A 26,098-nucleotide genomic window follows, 5' to 3' on the forward strand; every position below is an offset into this window, starting at 1 on the left:
CTACAGGCTAAGAAGAGAAGTTAGCTAGTGATTGTGTGATTAGAGAGGTCTGATTTTAGGGGCCCCTCCTGCCATGTGCTGCTGTACATGATACAGGAGTAGCCGTCTCCTCAGAGCCTCTCAAATTCTGCCTGGTAGGTTTTAAAGAAATAGAAATTGAGTCATTGGAACAGATTTTTTTAAATGGAAATTTTTTTTTAAAGACTACTATTCTTCACTACCATGCTAACTAAATGCTGTTCATGCATCTCTTTTTTAGAAAATGTTATTATACAGCTAAGATAAGACAACTTGTGTAATCTAGTATGTTAAAAGAGAAAAAATGATATATATGATATAGAGTCAAAAAATATGAACAGTAAAGAAACAATATTTTTTATAACTGACTTCTACCCTCTATCAAAGAGGAAGTTTATGTGTGGAAGTTTTAATGATTTATGACATTTTTTTTCAAAGTTTACAAAGTTGGCACTGCTATTATTTATTGAATTCAGGAAATTAATATCAAAATACAAAGTTTTATATACTTTAAAAAGAAGCGTAAAGGGCCCCAAATTTAGCATCCCTTTAAAGCAATATATAAAAATTTATATTAAAGTGTCTGTAGGAAGTATAAGAAGAGAATGCTTCAATTTAAAATGCTACATGTTACTCTTAAAGGTTTGAGGACTATAAATTTACAAATAAGAAGGTAAGCAGACTACAGGTCTTTGTGCAAAAAATCACTGCTTAAGCAGATACGGAGAAAGTTTCCCCCCCAAAAGTGGTATCCTCACAACTTTAAAAATAATTCAATACTAAATCATTTGTATAGTTGAATTCTTGACTTTCAAAACTGTTAAAAGCTTTTTCTTTTCCTTTAGTAACAGAAACGATACTGCAAATATGCTTTTGTTCTATTAGAAACCACATCATCAGTCTTCTCTGATACCGGGAAGAGAAAGTTAAACATGGACTAATTTCTTAATTGGTAGTCTAGCATGACCAGCAAGCATAACAGCAGCAGGGAGCGAGAGCAACACGTGCCCCGGAGGGCTAATCAGCATCTGGAATACATTTGTAAGATGTATTTTTGCTGAGTGACCAGCAGGTAGCGCTCCACAGCTACGCACCAATGCCTGAGCTCTGCAAAATCAACATAGCATTGACCAGAAATGTTTTTCTCCCTAACATTTTGCATTTTTTGGGTCACAAAAATGATCTTACGATAAATTATTTTACAGAGACTTAGAAAGACAATGCTTTGAAGACAAAATTAATGAAAACTTTTAAATATCAATTGACACAAATTATTTATTATCAAATGTCAAAAACCTTGAAGATTTTAACACTATTTTTAAACTTAAATTACACAATATTTCTAACCCACAAAATTATTACAAAACAAGTGGTTTTAACAAGTAATAGTAAGGATTACTATATAAAAGAACAATAAAGGAGACAAAAAACAATTTCTGTAAAATATAAAAATCAGCAAAAGCCTTTAAATATTTCACAACAAATCAGCCTGTTTCCATGAGATTGTTTTACCTCATAAAATGACAGCATTATCATAAGACGAGTTTAAGAGAAACACACACGTTATATAAAGCATATGGTTATAAATGAGAATATAGCAAAACTATTACGAAGTTCCATTACGTCACACTCTCATTGATCTGCAGATCACATGCAACTGAAAGATGTTACTTATTTCCCCAAAAACCTAAACTACCTGCCCCTGACATCCTGTTGGAAGACTGTTCACAACTGCATACACACAACTTCAATGGAACCAGTTACAGGTGACAGAGACTAAAGTTTCTGTAAAACTGTGCGTTAGACTGTTCTTTTCAAACAAATAGTGCATTAATGTGAGTTTTGAGAAGTCAACTGTTTTCTTGGCAACGAACTTTCTCTAGAAATGAACTGTGCCTAGGATTTTTTCTGGATGAAAAATTTTTAAAACCTTTTTGTGAAATAGGAGGTTATTACTTTTTGCCTCAGTGAAAACATTGTAATTCTATGCTTTCATCTGACCAATACTAACAAACTGTTCTCTTTATTTGAAACGAGAGCAGAGATTATTTCTATTAAGGATTCTCATGGCTGTATAATCAGGGTTGGGTTCTGTAGCAGCTCAGGAGTCATAGGCGTATGTGTAATACTGACCTGTAAAAGTTAGGGCCTTATGAACTATAAATGGATAAAGTCATTTTTAGCTGTAAAATTCTAACTCCATGATACAGTTTGAATCCAAAACTTTAAATAACCACTAAGAACAAAATGGAAAAGATTCTGCTCATGATTTCTATTCAGGACACATACCAGTGGTATTACCATTTCAAATGTATAAAAAGTTTACTTCTACACACACAGCAAATGTAAAAATTATGCTTTAAAAGGAAATTACAGCATTAAAATATTATACTATAAGAACAACAACAATAAAACAAACCAAAAAAGTCGGTGAAAACGTCATCAGAATTGTATAACATCTGTTACGGCCTTTACAGCTATTTTAAAGACACTAAGCACAGTAACCAAGAAATACTGTCAAATGAGTAAGTATTTGTAAGAATAATCAACTTGGCTATGATCTATCAAAGTTATCTGAAGAATAATTATAGGACGAAGATTATTCTGGAGCCAAACTGCAAAGAGGCACACAACCCTATAGCACAAGAAATCATCAATCACCGTAATACTTCCAGTTGTAAAATTCTATGTGATGTTTGTAGGAAAAATGGTACAACGAAATTATACTAGCAAATATTCTTAGGGTCTAGCTATTTTAACTTACAGATACTAGTGTTTGAGTTACAATTTTACCAATAGAGAAAAAATATGTATGTTATCTATGAATGCTTAGAAGCAACATCTTGGGAAGAAAAAAATTCTTTAGATACTTAATATAAAAAAAAAAGACAACTAAGTTTCTTAATTACTGGAAGTCAAAATTCGCTTTTATTTTTCTAGTTAAATAAAGCTCTGTAACATATGCTGGCAAAATTCTCAAAAGGAATTCTTACTCTAATTGTGAGTATGCAGGTACATTTAACAAATTATAAACACAAAATCAGGAAAAATTACTTTTGGAAAACTATATAAATGAAGAGCAGAAACTTTATTTTATTAAAACAGTTGGAAAATTTGTTTTCAGAAGTTGCAGAAGTTCTTTTTCTTCAGAACACTAATGAAACAACACTGGCAACCACACTAAAAGAATAAAGCTGTAGGACAGAAATAATCCGAAGTTTGGAATGTACTGCTTTTCTAAAAGAAAACAAGCAATCCTTCACAATTTGCTATGAACAAGTTAAAACCTTTGCTATTTTTTTCCCAACAACTGTGACACTTCTACTAGATCAACAAGTTCACCCTTAAACTATAGTTCTGGAAAGATCTTTTACAAAGCTCAAAAACTTAAGGGTTTATATTAAAACTCTGAATCCCACAATGCTGTAAAAAACTGATAAGGACTTTAAGAAGACTTTATAGAAAATGCTTATTATACTTAGAATTCTGTTAAGACTTCCAGGAAACCTTATCATGTATCAGTCAAATCCTTTCAACTCAAGCTGTGCAAGTCTTTCCGATTTTAAATGCAAATAGTAGTCACTTTTTTTTTTTTTAATAGACTCTGTATACCATAAAGGGCAGAAGAGACCTTTCTTAAGGGAAGCCTGCAGATGTGGGGCCAGGTGAATACGTTTACTATATTTTCTCATCCTTCATGCTTCTCATGGCAAGTTTCTCACAGTCTACAATGGTGCGGGAACACTGATCTATAGCCCCCCGGACTCTCAGAAGGGTGGCCGACTTCCTTACCGCCCTTAAACACCTTTGAACACATTTTCCTGTGCACAGCGGGCCCTTGTCCTGCGCTGCAGCCCGACCACCCACTGTTGCTTGTTGACCAAACAGGCAGGCCCCGGAGCCTCCACAGACACAGGCAGGATGGGATTCCTTTCAAGCACACCACACAGAAGAATTTCAATGCCAAAGCTGGGGGATGGGGGGCGGGGTGGGCGTATCAAGGCAGAATTACAAATTCCTCAAGAATTAGACCTGTGTCAACAGATAAAAATGCTTTTTTGATCTTCTGATTATATATATATATATGCATACACACACACATATATATTATTTTTAAAGCTCTGACAGAGACATTTCCTTAATTTAAAGGGAATCATTTAGTCCAAATAGAACAAAAAAAGTCCCAGTTAACAAATCTCTGGAACTCACTCCACTTAGGAGTGTCCTTAGCAGGTTCCAGGCAACATTTCTGATGCGTATTTCAACACCATTCATTTTTTGACCAACAAGAGGTCAAAAAAGGGAAGGTATATTAAAAGCAAAACTACAGGTGTGAACTTGGAAGAAGTATGTTTTATCTATTATAACGCTGACTAATCAAGCAAGAATTAAGTAAGCTGGATAAGTGATAAATAAAACAAAATTATTTATGTTTTATTAAGCATAAAGATTTACACAGATAAAGCATTAGAATATGTAAGTAAAAGAATTACTACAAAAATCACACAAGAATTAACATACTTATAATAATATTTTTAAATCACCAAGTGATGTTAAGACTCAACGTGTAGTTGACATTCACTGTCAAAATTTTTTTTCTATTAAGGATGGGGGACAAGTTTAGACAAGAAATGACTCCCAGCTGCCAGAAGTCCTCTTCCAGATGTACAGTAAGCCAGGGCAGCAGAAAAGAGCCAGCTGCTACAATAACAAACTGAAAAGGTCCTTTGACATAGCCTTTTTGGCCTGCCTGATCTAAAAAAGATAGATCATTCATTGTAAGGTGAATAGAATCTATTATAAAATAGGAGAAACAAGGAAAGAGACCTTAATCCAAGTCTTTCCGATGATATTTCACAGCTGTTATTTTACTATACAGGATCTACAAATGAATGCTATGTTATTCCAAAAGTAAGTCAAATTCTCAAGTCTTAGGTTACTGACTTGAAAAAACTGCTTAAATTACTAGCATTATTAGTCTTAATCTTAATTTGGAGGGAAAACTGTCATTTTATTTTAGATTTGAAAACAAATCCACGATCGTTATGTAAAAACCTGCCGATTGGCATTCTGGTAATAAAACCTGACGTACGCTATATACAAACAACACTGACAATTTCTAATGGCATACAGCTCAAATCTAATTCGCAGTATATTAAATATCACCTAGGTAGTTGTCTTTTCTCTTTCTCAGAAAAGGGCACAAAGGAAAGGAGAATCAGACCACTACTTGGTAGAAGGTAATTGTGACTGCAATCATATCATACACTGGTACTTCACTTTCTTATCACATACATGTACACCTGACACATATTATATAATACACACACTATATATACATTGGCATTATGTACATATATGATACAGCTTCTAGACCTTAAAGCAGACAAATAAAACTCCACTAAGCATTTCATCTTCTAAAGACAATTTTTAAAAGACTCTGTTGTCACAATATGCAAAAGTACAAGTGTAGACCTGAAGCTGCCCGCGGAGTCAGCCCCTGGCAGCTGCTTACGGGCTCCATCCCCAGTCCACCAAGAAGATGGAAATCAGCATCCTGTATCTGTGCTTGGTGCAGTTGTGCCTTTCCTTTTTCTTGTTAAACTAACCTCTATCATTCTGGATTGATACTGTTCGCACATAAATCTTCAGGAGAAAAACCATTTTTTAAAACTCCAAAAAATAAATGCCTTAGAGAACTTTCCTAACGTACAACCTCACTATAATAACTTTAAAATAAAAAGTAATTTTATTTTAAAATTGAATATATGTAGAATAACACAATTATACTGACATTAACCATGGAAATATTTTATAGTTCCATAGGAAATTCAATGAATCTGCTAAGAGTTTCCTAACGGAGGATGCAATTTAATCTAATACACGGGAAGTCTACCTGACCCTGCACTGTGGTTAATACCAGAATTACAAGTATTCTATTATTTTTAAAAAAAAAATACTACCAAAAATATGTACCTATAGGTCATAGCTATGTTTTTTAAATAGTCAGAAAAGACATATTTTAGACATTCACAAGATTGTGTGTAGATTATAATAATATAATTTATAAACATATTTTATGAGCTTGTGTTGAAAATATATCCTTTTTGTATCTTAAGATCCTTGGAGTAACATAAACATTTTTATTTCTTTTAGCAAGTAATTAATAATCTACTAAATATATGAAATGATTATAGAGGGAGATATTTAGCATAGTCTCTATTCTTAACAGTTTTCTTTCTATGATGGCTTCATCACTGTGATGATTCAAAATAAACCATTCCAATAGGATACAGCATCTTCAAATTTTCAAAGAGAGCCCACACAATGTATAAATGTCTTCTCTGCGCTGTGATTTTTTTTTAAGGATTTATTGTTTGTGGAAGCTAATGGTCCTGTTCTAACCGTTTGCTATTGAGCCCTGAGTCTAATATGCTCTTTGAGGAAGTTCTAATTAAGTGTATATCTGAAAGAAGAAGATAATTACTCTGTGAGCAGCCTGACGCATTTTCAGTTATGAGACATTGCTAGCATATATTTTAAGAGTTAAACTCACTTTCAGAACAAAGAAAAAAACACCTTTGAAGGCCACCTTTAAAAATCCTGTTTGCAAATGTCAGTAGGGGGTTAACCAAAGGCTTTTCCTGGCAGGAAACCTAAAGATTTAGTCTAATTTTGGACCTATTTCACAAGAATTTTAAGAGACAAGTGACACTTCTTAAAAAGTGGTAAAAGTTTAACGTGTGCAACAATTCAGGACACAGGCCTGTTTTGAAAACAGGGGACCGGAAGCAAAATGGTGAACCAGTTCAGGCTAAAAAGACATAACAAACTCTTCCAACAGAATTACCAAAGCTTACAAGAAGAGTTTTAAAAATGTTATCCTTAGTTTTATTCCTGTTTTTTCTCCCATCCTTTTATGCTCTTAGGAATAAAGCATATAGTTAGGCCGGTTCTGCAGAATGTCTGGGGCTAAATGGCCAGGTGTTCGTAAGGTACAAGGGTGATCTCCTGGTCTGCCTGAGTGTGCACTCTGAAGGGCACCATCTGCTTGGATTAGTGTATATTATTACTATAAAAACTGGAGTCCAGAGAAGGAGCTAATGCATTGCTCATAAGAATATCAACCTTCTGACCACCTCTGCTGCCAAATGCTTCAGCTACAAAAGAATCTTTCTTGGAAAAAGGCAGCTTTGTATGCAGGACCTCTTTCTTTGAACATCTTTCACCATCTTTGCTCATGAAATTTTCTCTGAAGACTGCAGAACTAAATACAATTAACATTTTTTTCTCCAAACCACGCCGCAAAGACTTTTTGGGAAAAATATTTCTATGTTAATTAGATTCTTAGATTCATGCACAAAGACCAGATTTACTTTAAAAGACATCAAGATTTCTTTCCCTGTTTAAAATATTTATAGTCTATTCATTTAAAATTTTATGTCATTTCACAAAACTGTCTCAGTTCTCACCCATCGTTCTGCCTGTCGTAGTTTACTTAAACAATGACATCAATCTCCCTTCTGCAGCGGTAACAGTCCAAGCGCGGGTATTATAATGGAAGAACCTATTAAAACTCACTTTCTTTAGATGTGGAACACAACAAGCTTTCATTTTCAAAGTAGATTCATAAGAATCTACTTTTACCCAAATAAAAACAAAGTAGCTTTATAACAAAGTACCAGATGAAATGCAGGCAACCTTTAGAAGAGCAAATCATTTCTAAGCAATTTCTTACGGTCAGAACGGTAACTGCCTTTTCAAATGTGCTAGACAGCTTCAGTAGACAGCTACAATCAATTCAAGGAAACCAGCAGGTGCCACACAAACAAGGACCCAGTCGCTGAGCACGGAAGGTCAGATAAAACATAGACATACTTGTATCAAGGCAAAACAGTGGCATCCGTGGAGAGCTGCTGGATCTGCCTCTTTACACATCCCTGGTACTGTAAGTCCCTTCAGCTATGGAAGGGACGCATGGTCTCTCTTCTCAGGAATATCCTTCTATTTCCTGGAATCCCTCTAAGGGTCTGGATATTTTCTCATCCATCTCCATTTTCTTCACTTGTTCATTCGCAGAGCATTTATTTATAATGAATACAGTATGTTAACACAAGTTAGAGGTTAGTAATTACACCTATATAAAATTTCCTTAACAGAAGCCACCTACTTACAGAAAAATGGCATAAAAGTCACTGCAATCAGAAACAGTTTGTCCAGCTTGGCCACTTTTGGGCACAGCTTCCCTGTGTTCTAAGATGCCAGTGGGCCGTCCCTTGCTGGTGAAATGCTGGTTTGCTTTGCCATGATGCTTAGAAATCCTATTTGATAAAATATTTGCTCCAATGATGTAACACAGGGAGATGCCACATAACCTGCTGCCTGAACGCACTGCTCTGCCAGGAGTACAGTCTGGTGGGATGGGGAGAGATCCGGACATGCATTTGTTTTCCCCCTACTCAGGACAGAGGGGACTTGGATCTGTCCCCTGGCTTCTCTGAGACACTTTACTCACATGCAAAATAGAGCTAAACTCATCTATTGAACAAGATAAATCCCCAGTTTTCTTCTGAATCTATAATGGCACAATTATGAGGAAATGTCAAATAGAAATGCCAAGTAATATTTAGTAGACCATTCCCCATACTACATTTGTTATATATATAATTAAGACAATCATAAAATATCCATTGAGATCCATCATAAATAGTTACAGAACACACAAAAGTTGGGGATAATCCTAGGAAAACTTATAAGTAAGGCTAATATTTTATATAAACACACATACATATACTACAGCTACATTACATATGGATAGAAATGCAGGTAAGTGTATAATAAAGAGTTAACGCATGTGCAATGACATATACAGATACGAATGATCACAAATGGAAAAATACAAGTGCAAGCTGGCCAAGGGAGACCATGTTTTACTAATGGCTAATTCTTCCATTCTGGGAAACACAATTTGTCTGCATTTGTGCCACATTTATTATTTGCAAGTGCACTATCAGTGAAAAAGCAATGATATCAATGCACTTAGAAAGATCTGAGACATTATTCTGCTTCTGAATTTGAAAATTAATAGAACATTTGATATTAAGAAAGTATTCATAATATTTTAGGTAATGACAATGGTATTTTGGTGACAGTTTTCAAAAACTCCTTATCTCTGAAAATTATGCACTGAATTAATTATGGATGGAATGATGTGACCTGCTTCAAAATAATCCAAGGGGAGAACAGCAGGGGAGGGTGGAAATAACATTGGCTAGGAGCTGATAACTGCTGAGCCTAGGGTGCAACACTGAATGATGTTACATCAGACTTTCTGCTTTTAAATAAGTGCGGGATTCTCTAAAATAAAAGAAAAGCTGTTTCCAACCGAAGCTCAAAAGACCACACCCATCTTCCAGTGAAAAGCCTCTCCTATGTTAGGAGATTTACTAACAGTGAAGGGAACAGTTAGGCAGGTTCTGAATGTCAAAGGAAACACTGAAAATATAACCCATAAATACACGACTAGGGAATACAGGAAATTTATGTTATATTATTATGAAAACTAAAGTTCAAAGAGTTGTATGGTATTATGATTTTCACTTTATAATCAAAGACCAATTTATGAAAGTAACTTCAGGCAAAGCTTGTCACTAATGAATGGATCCAGAGAAGGAAGAATAAGGGTGGACTTCCCTTTATCTTCAAGAAAGATTCAGACCTTTGGTGATGAAACACTGGTTATCAGATATTTCAGGTAAGATATATGAAATTCCAGAAAAATTTTTCCAATTTCAAAAAGTCTATGTTATCTTATGTTATCTTTATAAATTACACACACATTCCAGAAATTCAAATATTTTCATGTATTTCAAATTATGTATTCAGATCGTTTCTTATGCGCACAGGAAAGAAAATCCTTTGTCCGCCCATATATCCTGTTTCTATCTGGTGAATGCAGTTACCATGTTCATCATCAAGTGTGGCAGACAGCAGTGACTGTTACTGAGTGCCTCCCAGGTGTCTGGAATCTTCTTCACATCTATTTAGAGAATTGAAGGTCATCATTTAGGTTCAATTAAGATATCTGTGGACTACCCCCTCAATCAGACTTGGTCCTCTACTCCACACTTCATGACACTTCTCAAAAGTATAATTAAACGAATACCTACATCACCTTTAAAATGCTATATTTCTCTCACCAGACAATAAGCTCCAAGAGGCCTGCTAACCACCACGCTGGCAACTCCTAGCACAAGACCTAGCATGCTGAGGATCAACCTTGGGTGTACCCGAATCATCTAGGAGCTTGAAAGTTACTAATGTACCACCTCCAGAGATTTTAATATAATCAGCATGGAATAGGGTGGAGGCCAGGACTTGATAGGTGATAAACGGACCAGCAGCTTCTGATGGTCAGTCAAGGTGGAGAGCCCTGACAGAGTAGACTAAAATATTATTAGTTGAATCAACACAGAAATAAATATAAAAGGCACTTTAAATATTTTCAAAGATCATGGACTATGTATATTAATTGCTATCATTTTCCCTTGCTAAAAACATAAAATAATACTAATAGTAATTGTGACAAAGTTTTCTTAAATATCAAGCATAGAGAAGAACAAAATCAGAGCTGTAAAGTACTCAAGCCCAAGCCAATGAACTGAGTACAAAACTATGCTATAAATAAATAATGGTGACCTCTCTGCTGTGCTTCATTCTGTGCCAGGATGGTTGTCATGTTACATCCCCTAACCCTCCTGGGGACCTGAGAAGGACAACTACTCCTCCTTTATGGCATCCAGTTAGGGTTTCAGGCCACTGACTGCATTCCAGGATCCCTGCCAACAACCTCAGGACACGTTCTAAAGGATACTTCTCTCCTACCTGCCCCTTCACCTTAGTGCCCTGCTGACTACTCCCTTCTCTGGTTTGGTGACACTATGTCCTCCTGTTTCCCTCCTGCCCTGAGTCCACTACTTCTTCATCTCTCTGCAGGCTTCTCTCCTAATAGCCACTTAAACACTGCTCCTCAGGATTCTATCCCGGGTTTTCTTTTTTCATCTTCATGGGTCAATCTCAACTCTTGCCGACCATCTGTTGCAGACCATACTCAAACCTCTCACTCTTTAAATCCAACTACCTAAAGGCTAGCTCTACTTGCGTGTCATACAACTCTCAAATCAACCTGTCCAAACAAAAGGCGGGGGATACTTTTTCTCCCCAATATTACCTAACTCAAGGACACAACCATCTTAACTGCCATAGTCAGACCTCTAGGAATCCCTTCAGCCCTTCCTCCTTTTTCCATCACCTATTTTCTGAAAAGCCTTGGGACACAGGCGCTTCTCTACAGCCCCATGACCTCCATCCCAGGTCAGATGCCTGTTCATTCTGCCAGCCTCCTGACTGGCTCTACTTCTCTGGGCTTGTTCTCTCTCACCCATACACCGCATGGAAGTCAGAGCTGTTGTCTTTTGAAAAAACAAGTCTGCTCCTGTCTTTTCCCAGTTTAGATCCTTCGATGGCTCCCCCACCACCCTCTGGGTAAAGTCTGAACTCCTGGGAGTGGCCAACAAAGACCGTCAGGCCCCAGCGCCTCCTCAGTCCAGCCTCAATACTTGCCACTCTGGCCCCGCACCGTCCAGCCACACAGGATCTGCCTCCCTTCTCTTCCTGGAATAGTTGTTAAGCCTCTCCTCTCCTATTTCAACCAGCCGATACAGATATCCTCCAGCTCTTACAACGGATGCCACTTCCTTCAGATCCGAGAATGTCAGTTCTCTGATCTCAAACTCTGGATCAGATGCTGTTCCTAAGTGCCACCATGCACTCAAAACGTCCCCATCTTGGGAAGTAGCATGTTATATCCCAGCAGTCAGTTACCCATCTGCCTCCCCATTATTCTGTCAGCTTGAATGAGCCAAGCCCTGGTCTGTCCTTCTCACTACTGTGTCCTTACAGTGCTCCCAACTGTCTGGAGTGCAACAGGCATTCAATACATTCAATAGTTTGTTTAATGATAGGATTATACAAACAAACGTCAATAATCCTGCATGCAAATGCAGCCGTGACGTCTCACTTCCAGCTGACCTCAAGGCCTTTGCACATGTAGTTGTCAGACTACAGTCTTCTGAGAGTCATTTTTCCAGTCCTTTCTAATATGAAGCCTTCCCCGAGATACCTTTCTAAAGGAGCCATCTAAAGCATTCTCCTCTTCCCTTCGTAATATCCTGGTATTCTTCTTTTTATCACTTGCCTCAACATTTAATTTCGTTACTTACATGTTTAATGCCTCTCCCTTCCTCTGCCTGTGTGGGACAGGGACAGAGTCTGTTTTACTCACTGTCTCTCCAGTACTTGGCACAGTGCCTGCTACAGAGCACAGGCTCAACATACATTTGATGAAATGCGTGGACTATTATTTATCAGGGACTAGTATCATTTCTACAACATCATGTCGCCTCCTATGATAGCATTTAAAAAAAACCAAAACAGTGAAAAGTGTTTTCTCCCATACTTGTTCTGTCACTCACTCCTAGGTATAATGTTAACCAGTGTTCAAAAAATCCATAAAACAAACAGAAAGTAAGAACAGACACCAAGAAAATTAGGTAACCATGCCCTTAGCAGTTAAGGAGTTTACACATGCATTAAAGTGATGTTAAGGAATAGCATAATAAATCAGAAGAGAATCCCTTGCCTTTCAGGTCTTTCACAAAGCCCTCTTTGCAGTTGTACATGAGCTGAAGAATCCACTTGTGCTGGGCTCCAATGCACTGCCAGGCCGGGTCACCTGAGGCATGGAGGTCAGACAGATACCTGAAAAAGCAAGTCCCAGGTTGGTGAAACAGGCTTCCTCTGTTAAAAATGAGGCTAAAAGAAAAGCTAGCACAATTTAAAATCATTACTTTTTTAAAGTTTTTAAAAAACTTTATCAATTAGTAAAGCATCTGTTGATACTACTATTTAATATTTAGTTCTCAACGAAACATATTCAAATTTATTTTTGTGCAATTAATGATAAAACAGATAACTTGTAGTGATCTCATCTACTTGGTGAGCATATTTCTTTACAATATTTACATTTAGTTGACAAGAGTGTTTCTACTTAGTTCAGAGTCATTACATTAAGCTGCAGGTGGGAATCAGCAGAGGACACTGGCTAGTATTTTTTAAATTTCAGCTGTTTTTTATTCCTTTCTGGTATAAAATATGGCCACTAGATGGCAGTGTGATACAGCTTTCTACGAGGAGCTAAATGATGGCTAAGTGAACCATAGGCTGCTTTCTCTACCTAAAGAGGTTTAGTAACAACATAGACTCACCTGGAAGATCTACACTCATTCGTGCCTGTTTGAAAAAATGTTTCCGTAGAAAACGTAGCACAGAGGGGTGTTTTTATTAGTTTTAGAATAGTTATTAAAATATTTAAAATCTTCTTTGTGCATAAAATACTCAACCCAAAATAGACAATCTAAATATATTTCAGTTGAAAAATTTGTCAAATATTCAAGATTTGGTCCTCAGCCCTCACCAAATACATACATATAACCAGTCAAATACAATTACATCAACTCGAAAAGCGTATCCAAATGAATTTATTGTCTTCAAATGATTCTTAAACCATAAGCTAGCTGTCTTTTGTCTTGAGGTTAATGATTTTTATTCAACAGTAAATTGTCATTAATGGTTACAAGCTGTGACCTGGAACCAAATTTTAATCACTCAGGGATACGCTTGATGCTTCCCTCTTACATTTCTCTAGTTGTGGGTATGTATTACTCAGACATCTAAATTAGCAGCTAATTGAAAAAGAAACAAATCCATTTTGTAATAGGCTAGCAACAAATAAAACCTTGTGAAGAAATCTGACATCATGTTTAGGAACTCTCCCACAGACCCTGACCTGCACAAGCCAACAGGCAGGGCCTGGCTGTGGAGGAGAGCCGGACACGTGGTCACTGCAAAAGTCCACAGCACAGCACGGCTCACACGCACAGGCCACCAGAGGTGGCCGGAGAGCTGCCATCTCTCCTCCTTCCTATGACTATGCATTTACAGGCTGCAAAGAGGCTGTGTCTCTGTGCTGTGTCAATTAAGAGAAAGAGCTTTACGCATATGAGGAAGTCACCCAGGACTCCTATTCATACATGAGGATAGAATCCTGAGAAGAAAACTACAATTAGACGTCAAATTACATTGAGCTTGGCATAGGGAATTTATTTTCAAAGCTTCCAAAGTCCAATCTGATTTCTTTCTCTCACACAGGATTTCTTTCCTCTTCTGTTATATAAAATACAAATATAACAAATAGTCCATTGTGTCTTTTATTTCCAAAGAACATGTGATTTTATCTGTTTTTGCTAGGGATGTTTCTATAGTCTCCCCAGACAGACTTGTTTGCCTCCAAATACTTTCTCCTAACATTTTAGTCACACAATCCTCAGATATGGTGGTTATCAGTAGAAAATATAGGAATGCGCTTTTAGGGAAGGTGTTTCCTTTTAATTTTTAATTAGGAATGTAGATGATTCAGTATTAAAAGCTCTTTCTATAGCAGTATGGAAAGAGAAATCAAAAACCTACTGTTTCCTTAGTAACTTTTCAAACTTTAAGGCTCTTTAGTAAGCTGACCATTTCCCGGCAAAATTTAATAATAAGACTTTTTCTATCATCTTACTAATGGGTATTGAAGTAAAAAGAGTTTTTATGAGAGGTTTTATAAAACTCTCTATAAGAAAAATAAAATTGTTCTCTTGGAAATTCTAGAGTAATTCAGTTCAAAAGTACACCTTGTGCTAGGCTCTTCCAAAAAGTCCCTCTTTTTAGTATGCAGCTTAAAAATAAATAGTTTCATTTCAAAGATCATTGTTTAGAATACACATTGTTGCTATTTCTTTTAAAACTGCATGTAAAAAATACTTCTAAAACAAGTCTTTTTTTAGAGGAAATAACAAGGCAAAGAATGTGAATTACGATGACTATGGACTCAGTATTTTAAAGGTTAAAATTTAAGTTTTTAGCCATATTCTGACATAATTTTTAACAATTATCAGGGACAGGATCACACTGACGTGAAAAGAAGCACACAGAGATTTGCCTCTTGCTAAACTACTAATATGTTGCCTGCCAGCATCAAGACAGAATAGTGAAAATAACCAGGAAGTTTTTTTTGTTGTTGTTGGTGGTGGTGGTTTTTTTCCAGTTTGCAGTTTTTGGCCGGGGCTGGGTTTGAACCTGCCACCTCCAGCATATGGGACCAGTGCCCTACCCTTTTGAGCCACAGATGCCGCCCCGAAGTTTTTAATTAGATAATAGTGAACAAAAGTAAGATAATGCAAGAGTAATCCGATTTTACTTACCATGCATACCTCGATAATGTAAGAAAACTAATATAGATGGACTTTTGTTGATAACAAAGCTGTCTCTATCCCCGACTTGGTGTTCTCAGTATCTATCACCATAGATTTCAAAATCTAACAGATATTTGACCTGGTTTTGATCTGATTTTTCTATTTACTATTGACTAAAAATTTAATTTAATAGGTAATAGAACTGCTCAGTATCTTTTCAAAGCATCGGAAATAAAATATTCATTAAAAAATAAACCATTGATATTCTTGCTCTTTTACTTTCAAAATAATAGGGGAGGCTCAGCGCCTGTAGCTCAACGGGCTAAGGCGCCAGCCATGTACACCTAAGGTGGCGGGTTCGAATCCCCAGCCCGGACCTGCCAAACAACAATGACGGCTGCAACCAAAAAATAGCCGGGCGTTGTGGCGGGCGCCTGTGGTCCCAGCTACTTGGGAGGTGGAGGCAGGAGACTCGCTTGAGCCCAGGAGTTGGAGGTTGCTGTGAGCTGTAATGCCACGGCACTCTGTCCAGGGGGACAGCTTGAGGCTCTGTCTCCAAAAAAAAAAAAACAAAATAATAGGGGAAAAAAGCAGTAAAATAGGGCCTTTAAAAGTATCTTTAATAACACTACCACCTTTAAATGGCAGCCAGTAAGTTAACCATTAGAACTACACATCAGTTATCCATCTAGATGGTAATTCACTACATAAAGTGCACACTTACAAAGTTAAACATGTTACTGTAGGCAAATTTAATATATATCTAAATAGGGAAGTAAATACATATAGCTCAAACAGTGAAGTGGCAGAGGGGAACACAGAGAGCAAGGATCAGGACACCTGCTCTAGCCAGCTGCATGTCCGAGGCAAGATGCTCAACCTCCCTGGAACTCTGTTTCTTCACATGTAGAAAATAAAGCATTTAGATAATTAACATATAGTTTATTTCCAGCTTTAAATTTCCTGGCTTCTACATATGTAGATTCCCCATATGTATCTTTCCTTATGGAGGGCGCTTAGAGAGAAGCAAGGAGGCTCTGGAACCAGAAAAACCAGGGTCTTCTTCCTTGCCGTGAGGGCCAGGCAAGCTTTGCTCCTGTCCCCTGTAGGATGGGCACTGTACAGGTATCCATTTGTGGTGGGTGTGGAGATTAGAGAGGACACACATACACACATATACTGCACACACACGGTAGTGGTAGAAGCAGTTTAGCTCTCTTTCTATTCCAGTGCCAGAGCCTCTAGTCACTTCCTCATAGTCAACACAAGTGTGTTGCCAATGACAAAGCTCACCATGTGCCCAATCCCTAGGACACAGGTCTGTGTGGGGGCCCTTGTCCCCACCACAACTGCACACATAGCAGCTTTCAGGTCAGACCTTCTATCTGCCCTACAGATCATTTTCAACACATAAATTTATATGGTCTGTTACCATTTTATAACTATTGAACACTCAGTAAACTTCACTAATCAAAGACAAGTGAAATGTAAATTTGGAAAATAATAGCTTATTCTAAGAACAAAGGCAATACTCACAATAATTCCAGCAGAAAATAAGATTAATATTTTTTAATTGCAAATATAAGAAGGCTTAAAATTTTCATGCTCTGTCCTAAACCCTGGTATAAAGTACATTTATATCAAGTTTATTGACTACTTATTATGTGCCAGGTGCTGTTAAATCCTTAATGTATTCCTGATCACCTGTACAGCTACCCTGAGACACGGATCCTGTTATCATGTCCATACAGATGAAGCAGCCCACAGTGAACAGCTGGGCCTCCCACACATGCTAATACTGCCTCCTCCTAAGGACTCGTCTTCATATCCTGTGGTGTCCACCTCAGGACTGCTATTCTTTTAAGTATTCCCACTTAGTAACTTTATTTCTCTTTTATTGATCATGAAAGGCTTGCAAATCAGACAGCCAGTTGAGGCTAAAACGTTCCTGCACTTCTTCTACTGCTGAGCAATGGCACACTCTTGAGGCAGGCAGGACGTCCTGCCCTGCAGCCTTCCGCTCTGAACCACACAGGAGCCCCTACCTCACAGACAGGGGCACACAGGGGGCCACACCCACACCACCCACTGGGTCAGGTAGCCACTGCTCAGCAGCAGGAGGAGGTAACTGAGCAACAAGGCTGCCTTTCCTTTCTCCAAACCAGCCACAATATTCTATCCTTCAAGATGTGAGTACTTCACAGCCACTCACAAATGTATTAGTATTCAGGAGAATTCTGACGTTCTACACCAGATACCCCTAAATTACTAACTACTATTTGTCTTCCCTTTCATCAGTCTCCTAATTTCCCTCAAATTAGCTTTAAAGGTTGCCTGATGCATCCGGTACCAAACGGGTAAGTGTGACTCATGAAAATTCTTGCAGAAGATATTTACCTGATATAACGTTTTTGGTCATGTAAGGTTGAAGGTGTCTCAAGCAATTTATCCAAAAGTAATTCTCTTAAAGCTTCAATCCGTGTTTCTACTTCCGCATAATCTATTAAAAAAGAAAAGCATATACAAGGATTTGCAGAGTGAAAGTTAAAAATCAAATTTCCGACAGCAGAACAGTGGTTGCTTTTAGGGGGGCGAAGATCGACTGAGAAGAGGCACAAGGGAGCTTTCCAGAGTGATCAAAACACTCATGTCTCGGTGTCGGTTACGGGGGTGTCAAAACCCACTGACCTGTAATACGTAAGGTCTGTGCATTTCACTGCATGTGAATTTTACCACAATAAAAAGAGTAAGCTTTCTGAGGCCTTAGAGATATCACTTTTGAATTTCATAAAGCCTTTAATACTCCTCTTAGTTGAAAAGGCTTTACCTACCACGGGGCATTTTAAGCTTTTCTTATTTTCTATAACTCTGGTATTAGAGAGAATTTCGAAAGTTACTGAGTTTGCTTTAAACGGGGTAATCATAAGTATACGGACTTGTGTTTCTCAAGAGGAAAGATTAAAATGTAGGTTTCCGTCTCTATAAATACCTGTCATTGATTCTTTCCAGTAAAAAATATTTTTTAATAGCACTGTGGTGAACAAAGGGCGCAGAATGTCTGAGACAACCTACCATCGTGGTTGCTCCTTTTCACTGCATCTCAAGTAAGAAAAGTCATAATGTTATTTTTGAAGTAATTGTTTTAAATTTTAAACACAGTACCGTATAAACAAAAACTAAAGCTCACAGAACATTCTTTACAGAATACATTCCACAGTCCTCCTATAAAAGGAAAGGAGAAGATCTAAAATTAATAAACAAATCTTACATTTCTTGAAAACTTGCACCTCCGTTTTCCCAAAGAGTGACTTGGCCTTTTCATAGTCATTAATGACGACATCATAATCACCCTTTAAAACAAAAACATAAAAAACATTTTGGGGACTGATAATAAAGCATAATGAAGACATTTAGTGAATATAAAAAGCACCTTAAATCTTTAAAATTTATGACATCTATAACCACATGTACATAAATAGATATGTACTCTACCTTTTGAATATTCCTTTCAATATTTAAAGGAAGGTTGAAAAGAAACTTAAATCGCTGAAGCACATTGAGTGCATTTCTAGTGGAATCTGCCTTGTCCTTTCGACCTAGGACTTCTTGAAATAACGTGTCCGCAGTATTACTTGCTTCTATTTTAAAAGGAGAAAAGGAAACTTAGATGAAAGCTGATTTTAATCAGAAAACGTGTAACTGGGCACTAGAAACAAAATTTTAAACCACTATTATAGCTTTACATTAAAAGTCAACAGACTATGTTTTTAAACTTAGCTATACTGGAAATCTTTTACAGTTTGCTAAAATAAAATTTCCATTTTCCCTAAGTCTTTTCATATGTTAAGAATGGTATCCAACGTAAAAACAACCATACTTACCATACCCAAATAAATTCTCTAACATGAACCTACATTTATTTTAGTTACGCTTCTAAATTTTATAGCAATCTCGGGCCCTTAGGTTATTTCATTACTTCAGACAATAGGGTAAACACACACATACCCATGCATGCACACACACATACATTAAGTTCCATGGGTTCAATATCTACATATGGAGTCACAAATGAAACAAGAAAAATAGTTTTTGGAAAAGTTCTTCAAAAGAAATATTTTTAAAACTCATCCCATTTCTTAGTGGAATTATCTTTTTAGATAGCAGACACAGAAAATTATGCAAGCAACTTAATATGACAAACTTGAACACAGCATCATTAATAGTTCTTAAATCACTAATTCTTAGAAAATTATACATGAACTGGACAATTCATAAGTTTTTTTAACCTAAAAGACCTCAAACTATATGAATCACTGTAATGAAAGAGATGCTTTATCTAAATGCAAAAATTTGCTGCGTACAAAACCTGTTTAAATTTTGTAACTTCTGAATTATTTTTATTTAGCCACACGGAAAGGGGAGAAAAAGGATAAATTGTTTTTGGTTGTTTGATCGCTGCTTGTAAAAAGTTTCTACATTATCTGGTCTAGTGACTATACTTTAAGCAAAGATGAAAAAATGACCTCAGTCTCACTGGGTGGCTTACATGCCATATACTCTAGTCCACACTGTGGGTGGCCTGATCGTGTTAAAAGTCGTCTTTGTAACATGATTGTTTTATCTAAATAATGTTTAAATTCTGTTGAAATTTTAAAGGCCTGATATAAAAACTTTGTTTTGTCAAGATAGCTGTTTTCGTGACATGCTATCGAATGTAGAATACTAAACGTCTACTGTAAGATGAGAGAAAATCTATTTCCTTCTTGCCACCAAACCACATAATGGAAGCTCAATGAATATTTGAAATCTGACTAGCTTTATAGAACTTTTTTCCCCTCAAAGAAAATTATTTTAAAGTGTCTGTCATTTAAAAATATATAAATTTCATAAATTGAGGCTTCATAAATGAGCAAATATGAATATAAATAAGGACTAGAATCATTTAAAAAGGATAATAAGTGTAGGGTCTGAATGTTAATTACCAAGCACTTTTCTTTTTTGGGCATAATGAAGGAATCTGGGGCAAAAAGTGTAAGAGTTCAAAATTAGATTTTTCTTATCTTATTTTTAAAGTAGTAAAAAATTACCAACTAATATTTAGCACCTCTAAAGTACGAAAACAAGCAAACAAAATATACACTTTATGGAGAAAAATTTATAGGCAGGAATTGTAAACTATAAAATTATAATTTTATTTATGCCGAACTATATGTATTTACATAAGGAAAATTTGACACTAATAATTATAACTTTAATTTATAAGAAACTTCTGTCTACAAAATATTCTGTCTATAAATCTACTGTAATCACAATAAAATTATAGTTCACAACTCTTTGATAACTGGATGATATATCCTGCAATAAAACATAAGAGCTGTGAAACCAAGACTTGTGCAAATAGATAAAAGTCACCAGCAGGTCACAGAATGAATTTCTTCTCTACAGCTACTAATAAAAAACAAACCCAAAACATGAAAGGGGTGCTCTTCATTCGTGAGGAAGCCATCCACAAAGCTGTCTGAAAAAAATCCCCTCCATGCGCTAATCCACACACTTTCTCCCCTACTTCTGCACACCAAGAACATCCAATCTGAAGGCAGCTGGCAGGGGCATGAACATCCAGTGTGCAGCCATCAAACAAGTCTACCCAGACCAGCTATCCAGGGAAACCAAGGCTGTGGCCCTACAGGCTGCAGAACAAACCTTCATCTACATTTACCAGGCCTAGGCAAGCCTCGACCTGAAACTTGGTCCCTTCTTCTCTCCTGAAGATGGTCTCAACACCAGTTAATGAGAACAGTGACTATCAATGTATCAGTTACACATGAACCCCAAGAATTAACAATAGGGCGCTGCCACCATTGCTAGGCCTGTAGAGTAGTACAGTTTTCTGTAAAGATGGGAATAAAAGTCACCGTAACACCACACACTAAACAACAAGACTCACACCTGCCCAGGGATCTTACATCTTCAGCAGCCAAAAAACATTTTAAGTGTGCCAGGAATTCCCATCATCTATAAAACCTAGCCCTGTAATGCTAATGCTGTCTTATAATTTCAAGCATGTTTATTTAAAGTAAACATTATATCTTCTCTAATTTCAAAGTGACCTTATTAGTCCCTTCCTTGTTACTGACACTTGAGACAATAGGTCACAGAAGTGATTTTTAATCTGTGCTTTCTGCCTGATGGGAACTGGGGGGTCAGGGGTAGAACAGAGGGGCCCCCCTACCCAGCTCCCATCACAACACAAATTATCTCAGGAACAGGCAAACTGAACAAGATTAGGAAATGAAATATTAGAGTAACCTGGAAAATTAAGGTAACTAAAGTGTATACTCAAATGCATAGCAAATTCAGGACCACAAGGAGACCTAAGGACCTGCTGCATGCGACTGTTTCCACAGATCCTACAAAAGGACTAGCTACACTGCTATCTACACCATAATGGCCTTACATGAATGGTATTCGATGCTTATTTACAACACCATGCCTGACCGTGAATCCTATAGCTGTGTGTAAAGCACACAGGACTTGAGTCTTGGAGATGAGGGAAGAGCTGAACTCAGCTCTGAACCACTCTCCAGAGCCAATTGTTGGCATCTCTCTTCAACTTCTTTGCAAGTCAAGTTGGCGGTATCTTGAAATCAACTGATTGCACTTTGGAAACTGAGAAATACTAATATTAGGGTTTTCTCTTCCTTCTTTCTTTCTCTTTTGAATGCCATTTGTCAAATGTTTACTAGCAACCACTGAGTAGTTTCTTTTTCATATACTTGACTCTCCACTGATGAATGTGTCCAAAAGCTTTGGCTTTCTTATTTTAATTTTACATGTAGCACCATGAATCATTCAAGCCTATTAATTTGACTACCATCTGTATGCAGGCGACTCCCAAATTTATATCATAAGATGTATCTGTGAGCTTAAAACTTACCTTTAAAAATACTTTCACTAGACATACAGTAACGACAGCTAATACATGTATATTGGGCACTTCTGTATGCCAGGTGCTATTCTAAACACTTTATACATGTTAATGCATTTGCACTTGCTTATGTCTCTGAAACACAGGTGCTATTTTCACCTCCATTTATGGAGGAGAGGACTAAAACCCTCCACATGTCCACCGTGACACAGTAAGGAGGGACTGAGAGCCGGGAAGGCACTCACCACCATTACTCTCAGGATCTCAACGCAACGTGTTATAAACCAAGCTGAACACCCTCTCCACTTCTCTCCTCATGCCTCAAATATGCAACTTCTTCCTCCATTCGAGGCCAGAAATCTAGAAGTCATCAGTGACTACCTCCTTTTCTTACATCTAACATTAAATCAATGACAAGATCCCGTGCTCCTCATCCCCTAACATTCCTCACCTGCCCCTCACTCCACCTACACTAGCTGTTCTGGTTCAAGTCCTCACCGCATCACCCTCACATTAACTTATTCTCTTAGGACACACGTTGCTACGTACATGACTTACACTGCTACTGGGCACTTCTGTGTGTCTCCCTTCCTGCCTCTACCGTGCCTACTTTTCATCCACTCTCTACACAGAAGGCAGACAGTTCTTCAAAAATCTCCTAATACCAATCTCTTACTTACAGTGCTTCCATGGTTCACCATTAGTCTTCAGGACAAAGACTAATTCCACACTACTGCCTAGCAAGTCTGTCACACCTCACAGCCTCAACTCTTACGTGGGCACATTAGCCACCTGGGATGCTGCTTCCTGGTCTGCAGCCATCTCCTCTTGGACACAGTGTCTTCCCCTCATGCCACTGGCCCTGCTGGGATACATCTGTATCCCTCCACTCAGCTACCTACCACCACTCTCTGCTTCTTTGACTACTCGCTCCCTTCCTAAGGCTCCTGAGACCGCCCCCACCCCCGATATTCTCTCCACTGTCTGCTCCCTGTGCAAGCACCAGACACATCCCAAGAACACCACCAGTACAGTATTATAGCACCAGAATTCAATCACCTGCTTATATGTCCCTATGTTCCATTAGACTATAATCTCTCAGAAAAACAAGTTTTATCTTTATATCCCAAGGATAAAACAAACATGTGCTCAATAAATGATTACAGATCAAGATCTCTGAATCAATGGCAGGATTCATCCCAGAAAGGTGGTATAGAGCAGTACACGCAGGCCTTACCTTGCAGCATGCAAGATTGTAACAACGGCTGTGTTACCTGAAACCCAGCAGAGCCATCTTAATAATAATCAATGGGAAAATCACAGTTGTTCCATGACTTTTAAAAAAAATTTAAAAATATTAAAATATTATTTTAAATAAACTTTAAAAGCTTGCTATTAGTTATAAATGAATAGGAAGATAAAAATAGTAAAACTATTATTTAGTACACTATAATTTAAAACATTGGAAACATTAAAAATTGAGGTATTTTAGTTCTTTGTAGAAAAAATTAAACTATGTGCCTTCTGTTATTTTCCATAAAATTTACAATATTAAGCATATTTTCTACGCTTTAACAAATTATTGTATTCCTTTCTAAGTGTGAATCAGCTTCTGACATTTTATCTTTGCTCTTTCAAGGTTGTGAAATCTCTCTGAGGGTTCCTCTGAGCATCACTTCCTCTGGGTCTCCTCCTTTTCTTCACAAACACTTTCCCACTCCTGTTGGACCAAGCTCCTCTCAAGTCTTGAACAGGAGCAGGATCTACATTCCCACTGTCAGCGATTTTTTCTATAACTCCATTTATGCTAGATTTGAATTTCAGGTGCACTGTTATCACTTTCTGATGCACTCTCATCTTTAGGGGCCAGTCCTTTCTTTTGATTATCCATTTTTGTAAAACATTACGTGGGTCTCACACAGGGAGATAAGGGAGCAGCCCAGCTGCAAGCTTTGAGGTCTGTGTGTGAACTGATAACAGACACTCAATGACAGTCACTGATGGATGGTGAAGGAAGGAACGTGGTTGTTCATGTGCACATCCATTCTTTACATAGCGACCTGTGGACTGAAGAGCTAGTGGGAACTTTGTACTTAATGCAGTTAGGCGAATACACTGTGGTAACTCTAATCTGTGCCTGTCCAAACCACGCACAGCAAGGACCACCTATAGTTCAAAGGACAAGTTTGGAGTCAGATTTCTGGACATAACTCCCAGCTCTGCCTCTTACTTTATAACCTTATGTATATAGCTCACTTAACCTTCTGGGCTTCAGCTTTTTCATATATAAAATGAAGAGAGTAGCACAGATCTGAAGGGGCTGTTGTGAGGACTAAATATACGGAGACTAGTCAGAGTAATGCCTGACCCTTATGTATAATATTAGTATGTTTTAGCTATTAACTACCACAAATGTGATGATGAACACTTACACAGCATTGTCTATTCCTGCATTGTCTCATACAGAAGCTACTAGCCACACAGGGCTTTTTCAATTCAAAGCTAAGTTAATTAAAATTAAATAAAAACTTAAAATTCAGTTCTTCCACTGTACTAAGCACACAAAGTGCTCAATAGCTCCATTTTTATCATTGCAGAAGTTCCACTGAACAGTGCTGATCTATGCTCTTGGAATATGTGTGAATCTGATATAAATAAACTAGTATTTCTGGTTTAAAGTCAAGAAGAAATTATTAAGTTCAAAGGCAAACATGAGGAACACATGCCAATGAAAATAAAAACAATTTCAATAAAACACGTCAACACTGATAAACTCTGAACAAAACAGTCTAAGTTTCTTTCAGCTAATACCACCCTTTACAAACTCAGCTTAAAGTGAGAAAGATTGCCCAAACTTCTTAAAACTCTCGTTTTAAAACACTAAAGAAAAAGAAAAACAAACATATGAATTACTATATAATTATACCTATAACAAAAACAGTAATACTTTAAGCAAACTTAACTACATTCCATTCACATTCATTTACTCTTTTTTTCCTTCTTTTCCAAAAGAAAAGAAACCAAATTTCTAAGATTGCAGCTGAATGAATTTTTCTTGATTTTAATTCTCTGCTGTATTTTTTCCACTGTTTCTATGGTACTGAAGTCCTGGATAACCATGAAACCTTCAACTGGGCAGGAGACACTCTGTATCCCAGACTGGTTAAGCACCAGATTTTACACAATCAGGGATAAATAAACATTTGTCAAGTTGAACTGAATTAGCAAGACCTTATCCTAAAATAGCAAACATCAACATCATGTGGATAAAGAATGCTTCTGGAAAGAGGGGATTGTTACAAAGGAATATGTTTTATGGAAATTTTTATACCAAAAAATCCTGAAGGAATCTCTCATAAAGAAGTGACCATTTATGTCAAGACCAACTTTATCCAAAAAGAGCAAACTTCAATAATAAGTTAATATGACACATTTCTGAAAAAGTTCATGGTTATAAATGAATATAAGTAAAACAATTTCCCTTACAATTTTTAATACAAGTCCCCAGGGAGGATTTCCCAAACTATTCCTTAAAAGAAAAAAATTACATTACCACACTATGTTAAGCCTTAGTATTTTCCAAATCTTAGCAAATATCTCTTTTACTGACACAATGATATACTGATTATGTCAGCTGTTCCTACAAGTCACCTTTTTAAAGTTATTGAAATAGTCTTATTTCTTGTTTTTTTGTAGATATCCTAATTTCATGACAACTTCTTTAGTGCAAATAACATTCCTGAGTAGAAAATAACTTTCTAAGACCTTTTTTTTTTTTTTTTTTGAGACAGAGCCTCAA

The 26,098-nt window shown here is 37.0% G+C and overlaps 1 protein-coding gene across 3 annotated transcripts in view; it reads right to left on the reverse strand.

Moving 5' to 3' along the window:
- The window catches only part of EXOC2 (exocyst complex component 2), a 217,468-nt gene that overhangs the window by 109,599 nt on the left and 81,771 nt on the right, over window positions 1–26,098 (reverse strand). For all 3 annotated transcript variants that reach the window (XM_023518879.1, XM_003799342.3, XM_023518878.1), the window contains exons 8-11: window positions 18,864–19,009; window positions 18,640–18,721; window positions 17,769–17,871; window positions 12,719–12,837 (exon numbers count right to left, since the gene is read on the reverse strand). In XM_023518879.1, the coding sequence (XP_023374647.1) occupies window positions 12,719–12,837; window positions 17,769–17,871; window positions 18,640–18,721; window positions 18,864–19,009 (450 nt within the window). The remainder of the gene's footprint in view (window positions 1–12,718; window positions 12,838–17,768; window positions 17,872–18,639; window positions 18,722–18,863; window positions 19,010–26,098) is intronic.

This window comes from Otolemur garnettii, unplaced genomic scaffold (genome assembly GCF_000181295.1).
Source record: "Otolemur garnettii isolate 467f Iridium unplaced genomic scaffold, OtoGar3 scaffold00149, whole genome shotgun sequence".
In the NCBI taxonomy this organism is placed as follows: Eukaryota; Metazoa; Chordata; class Mammalia; order Primates; family Galagidae; genus Otolemur; species Otolemur garnettii.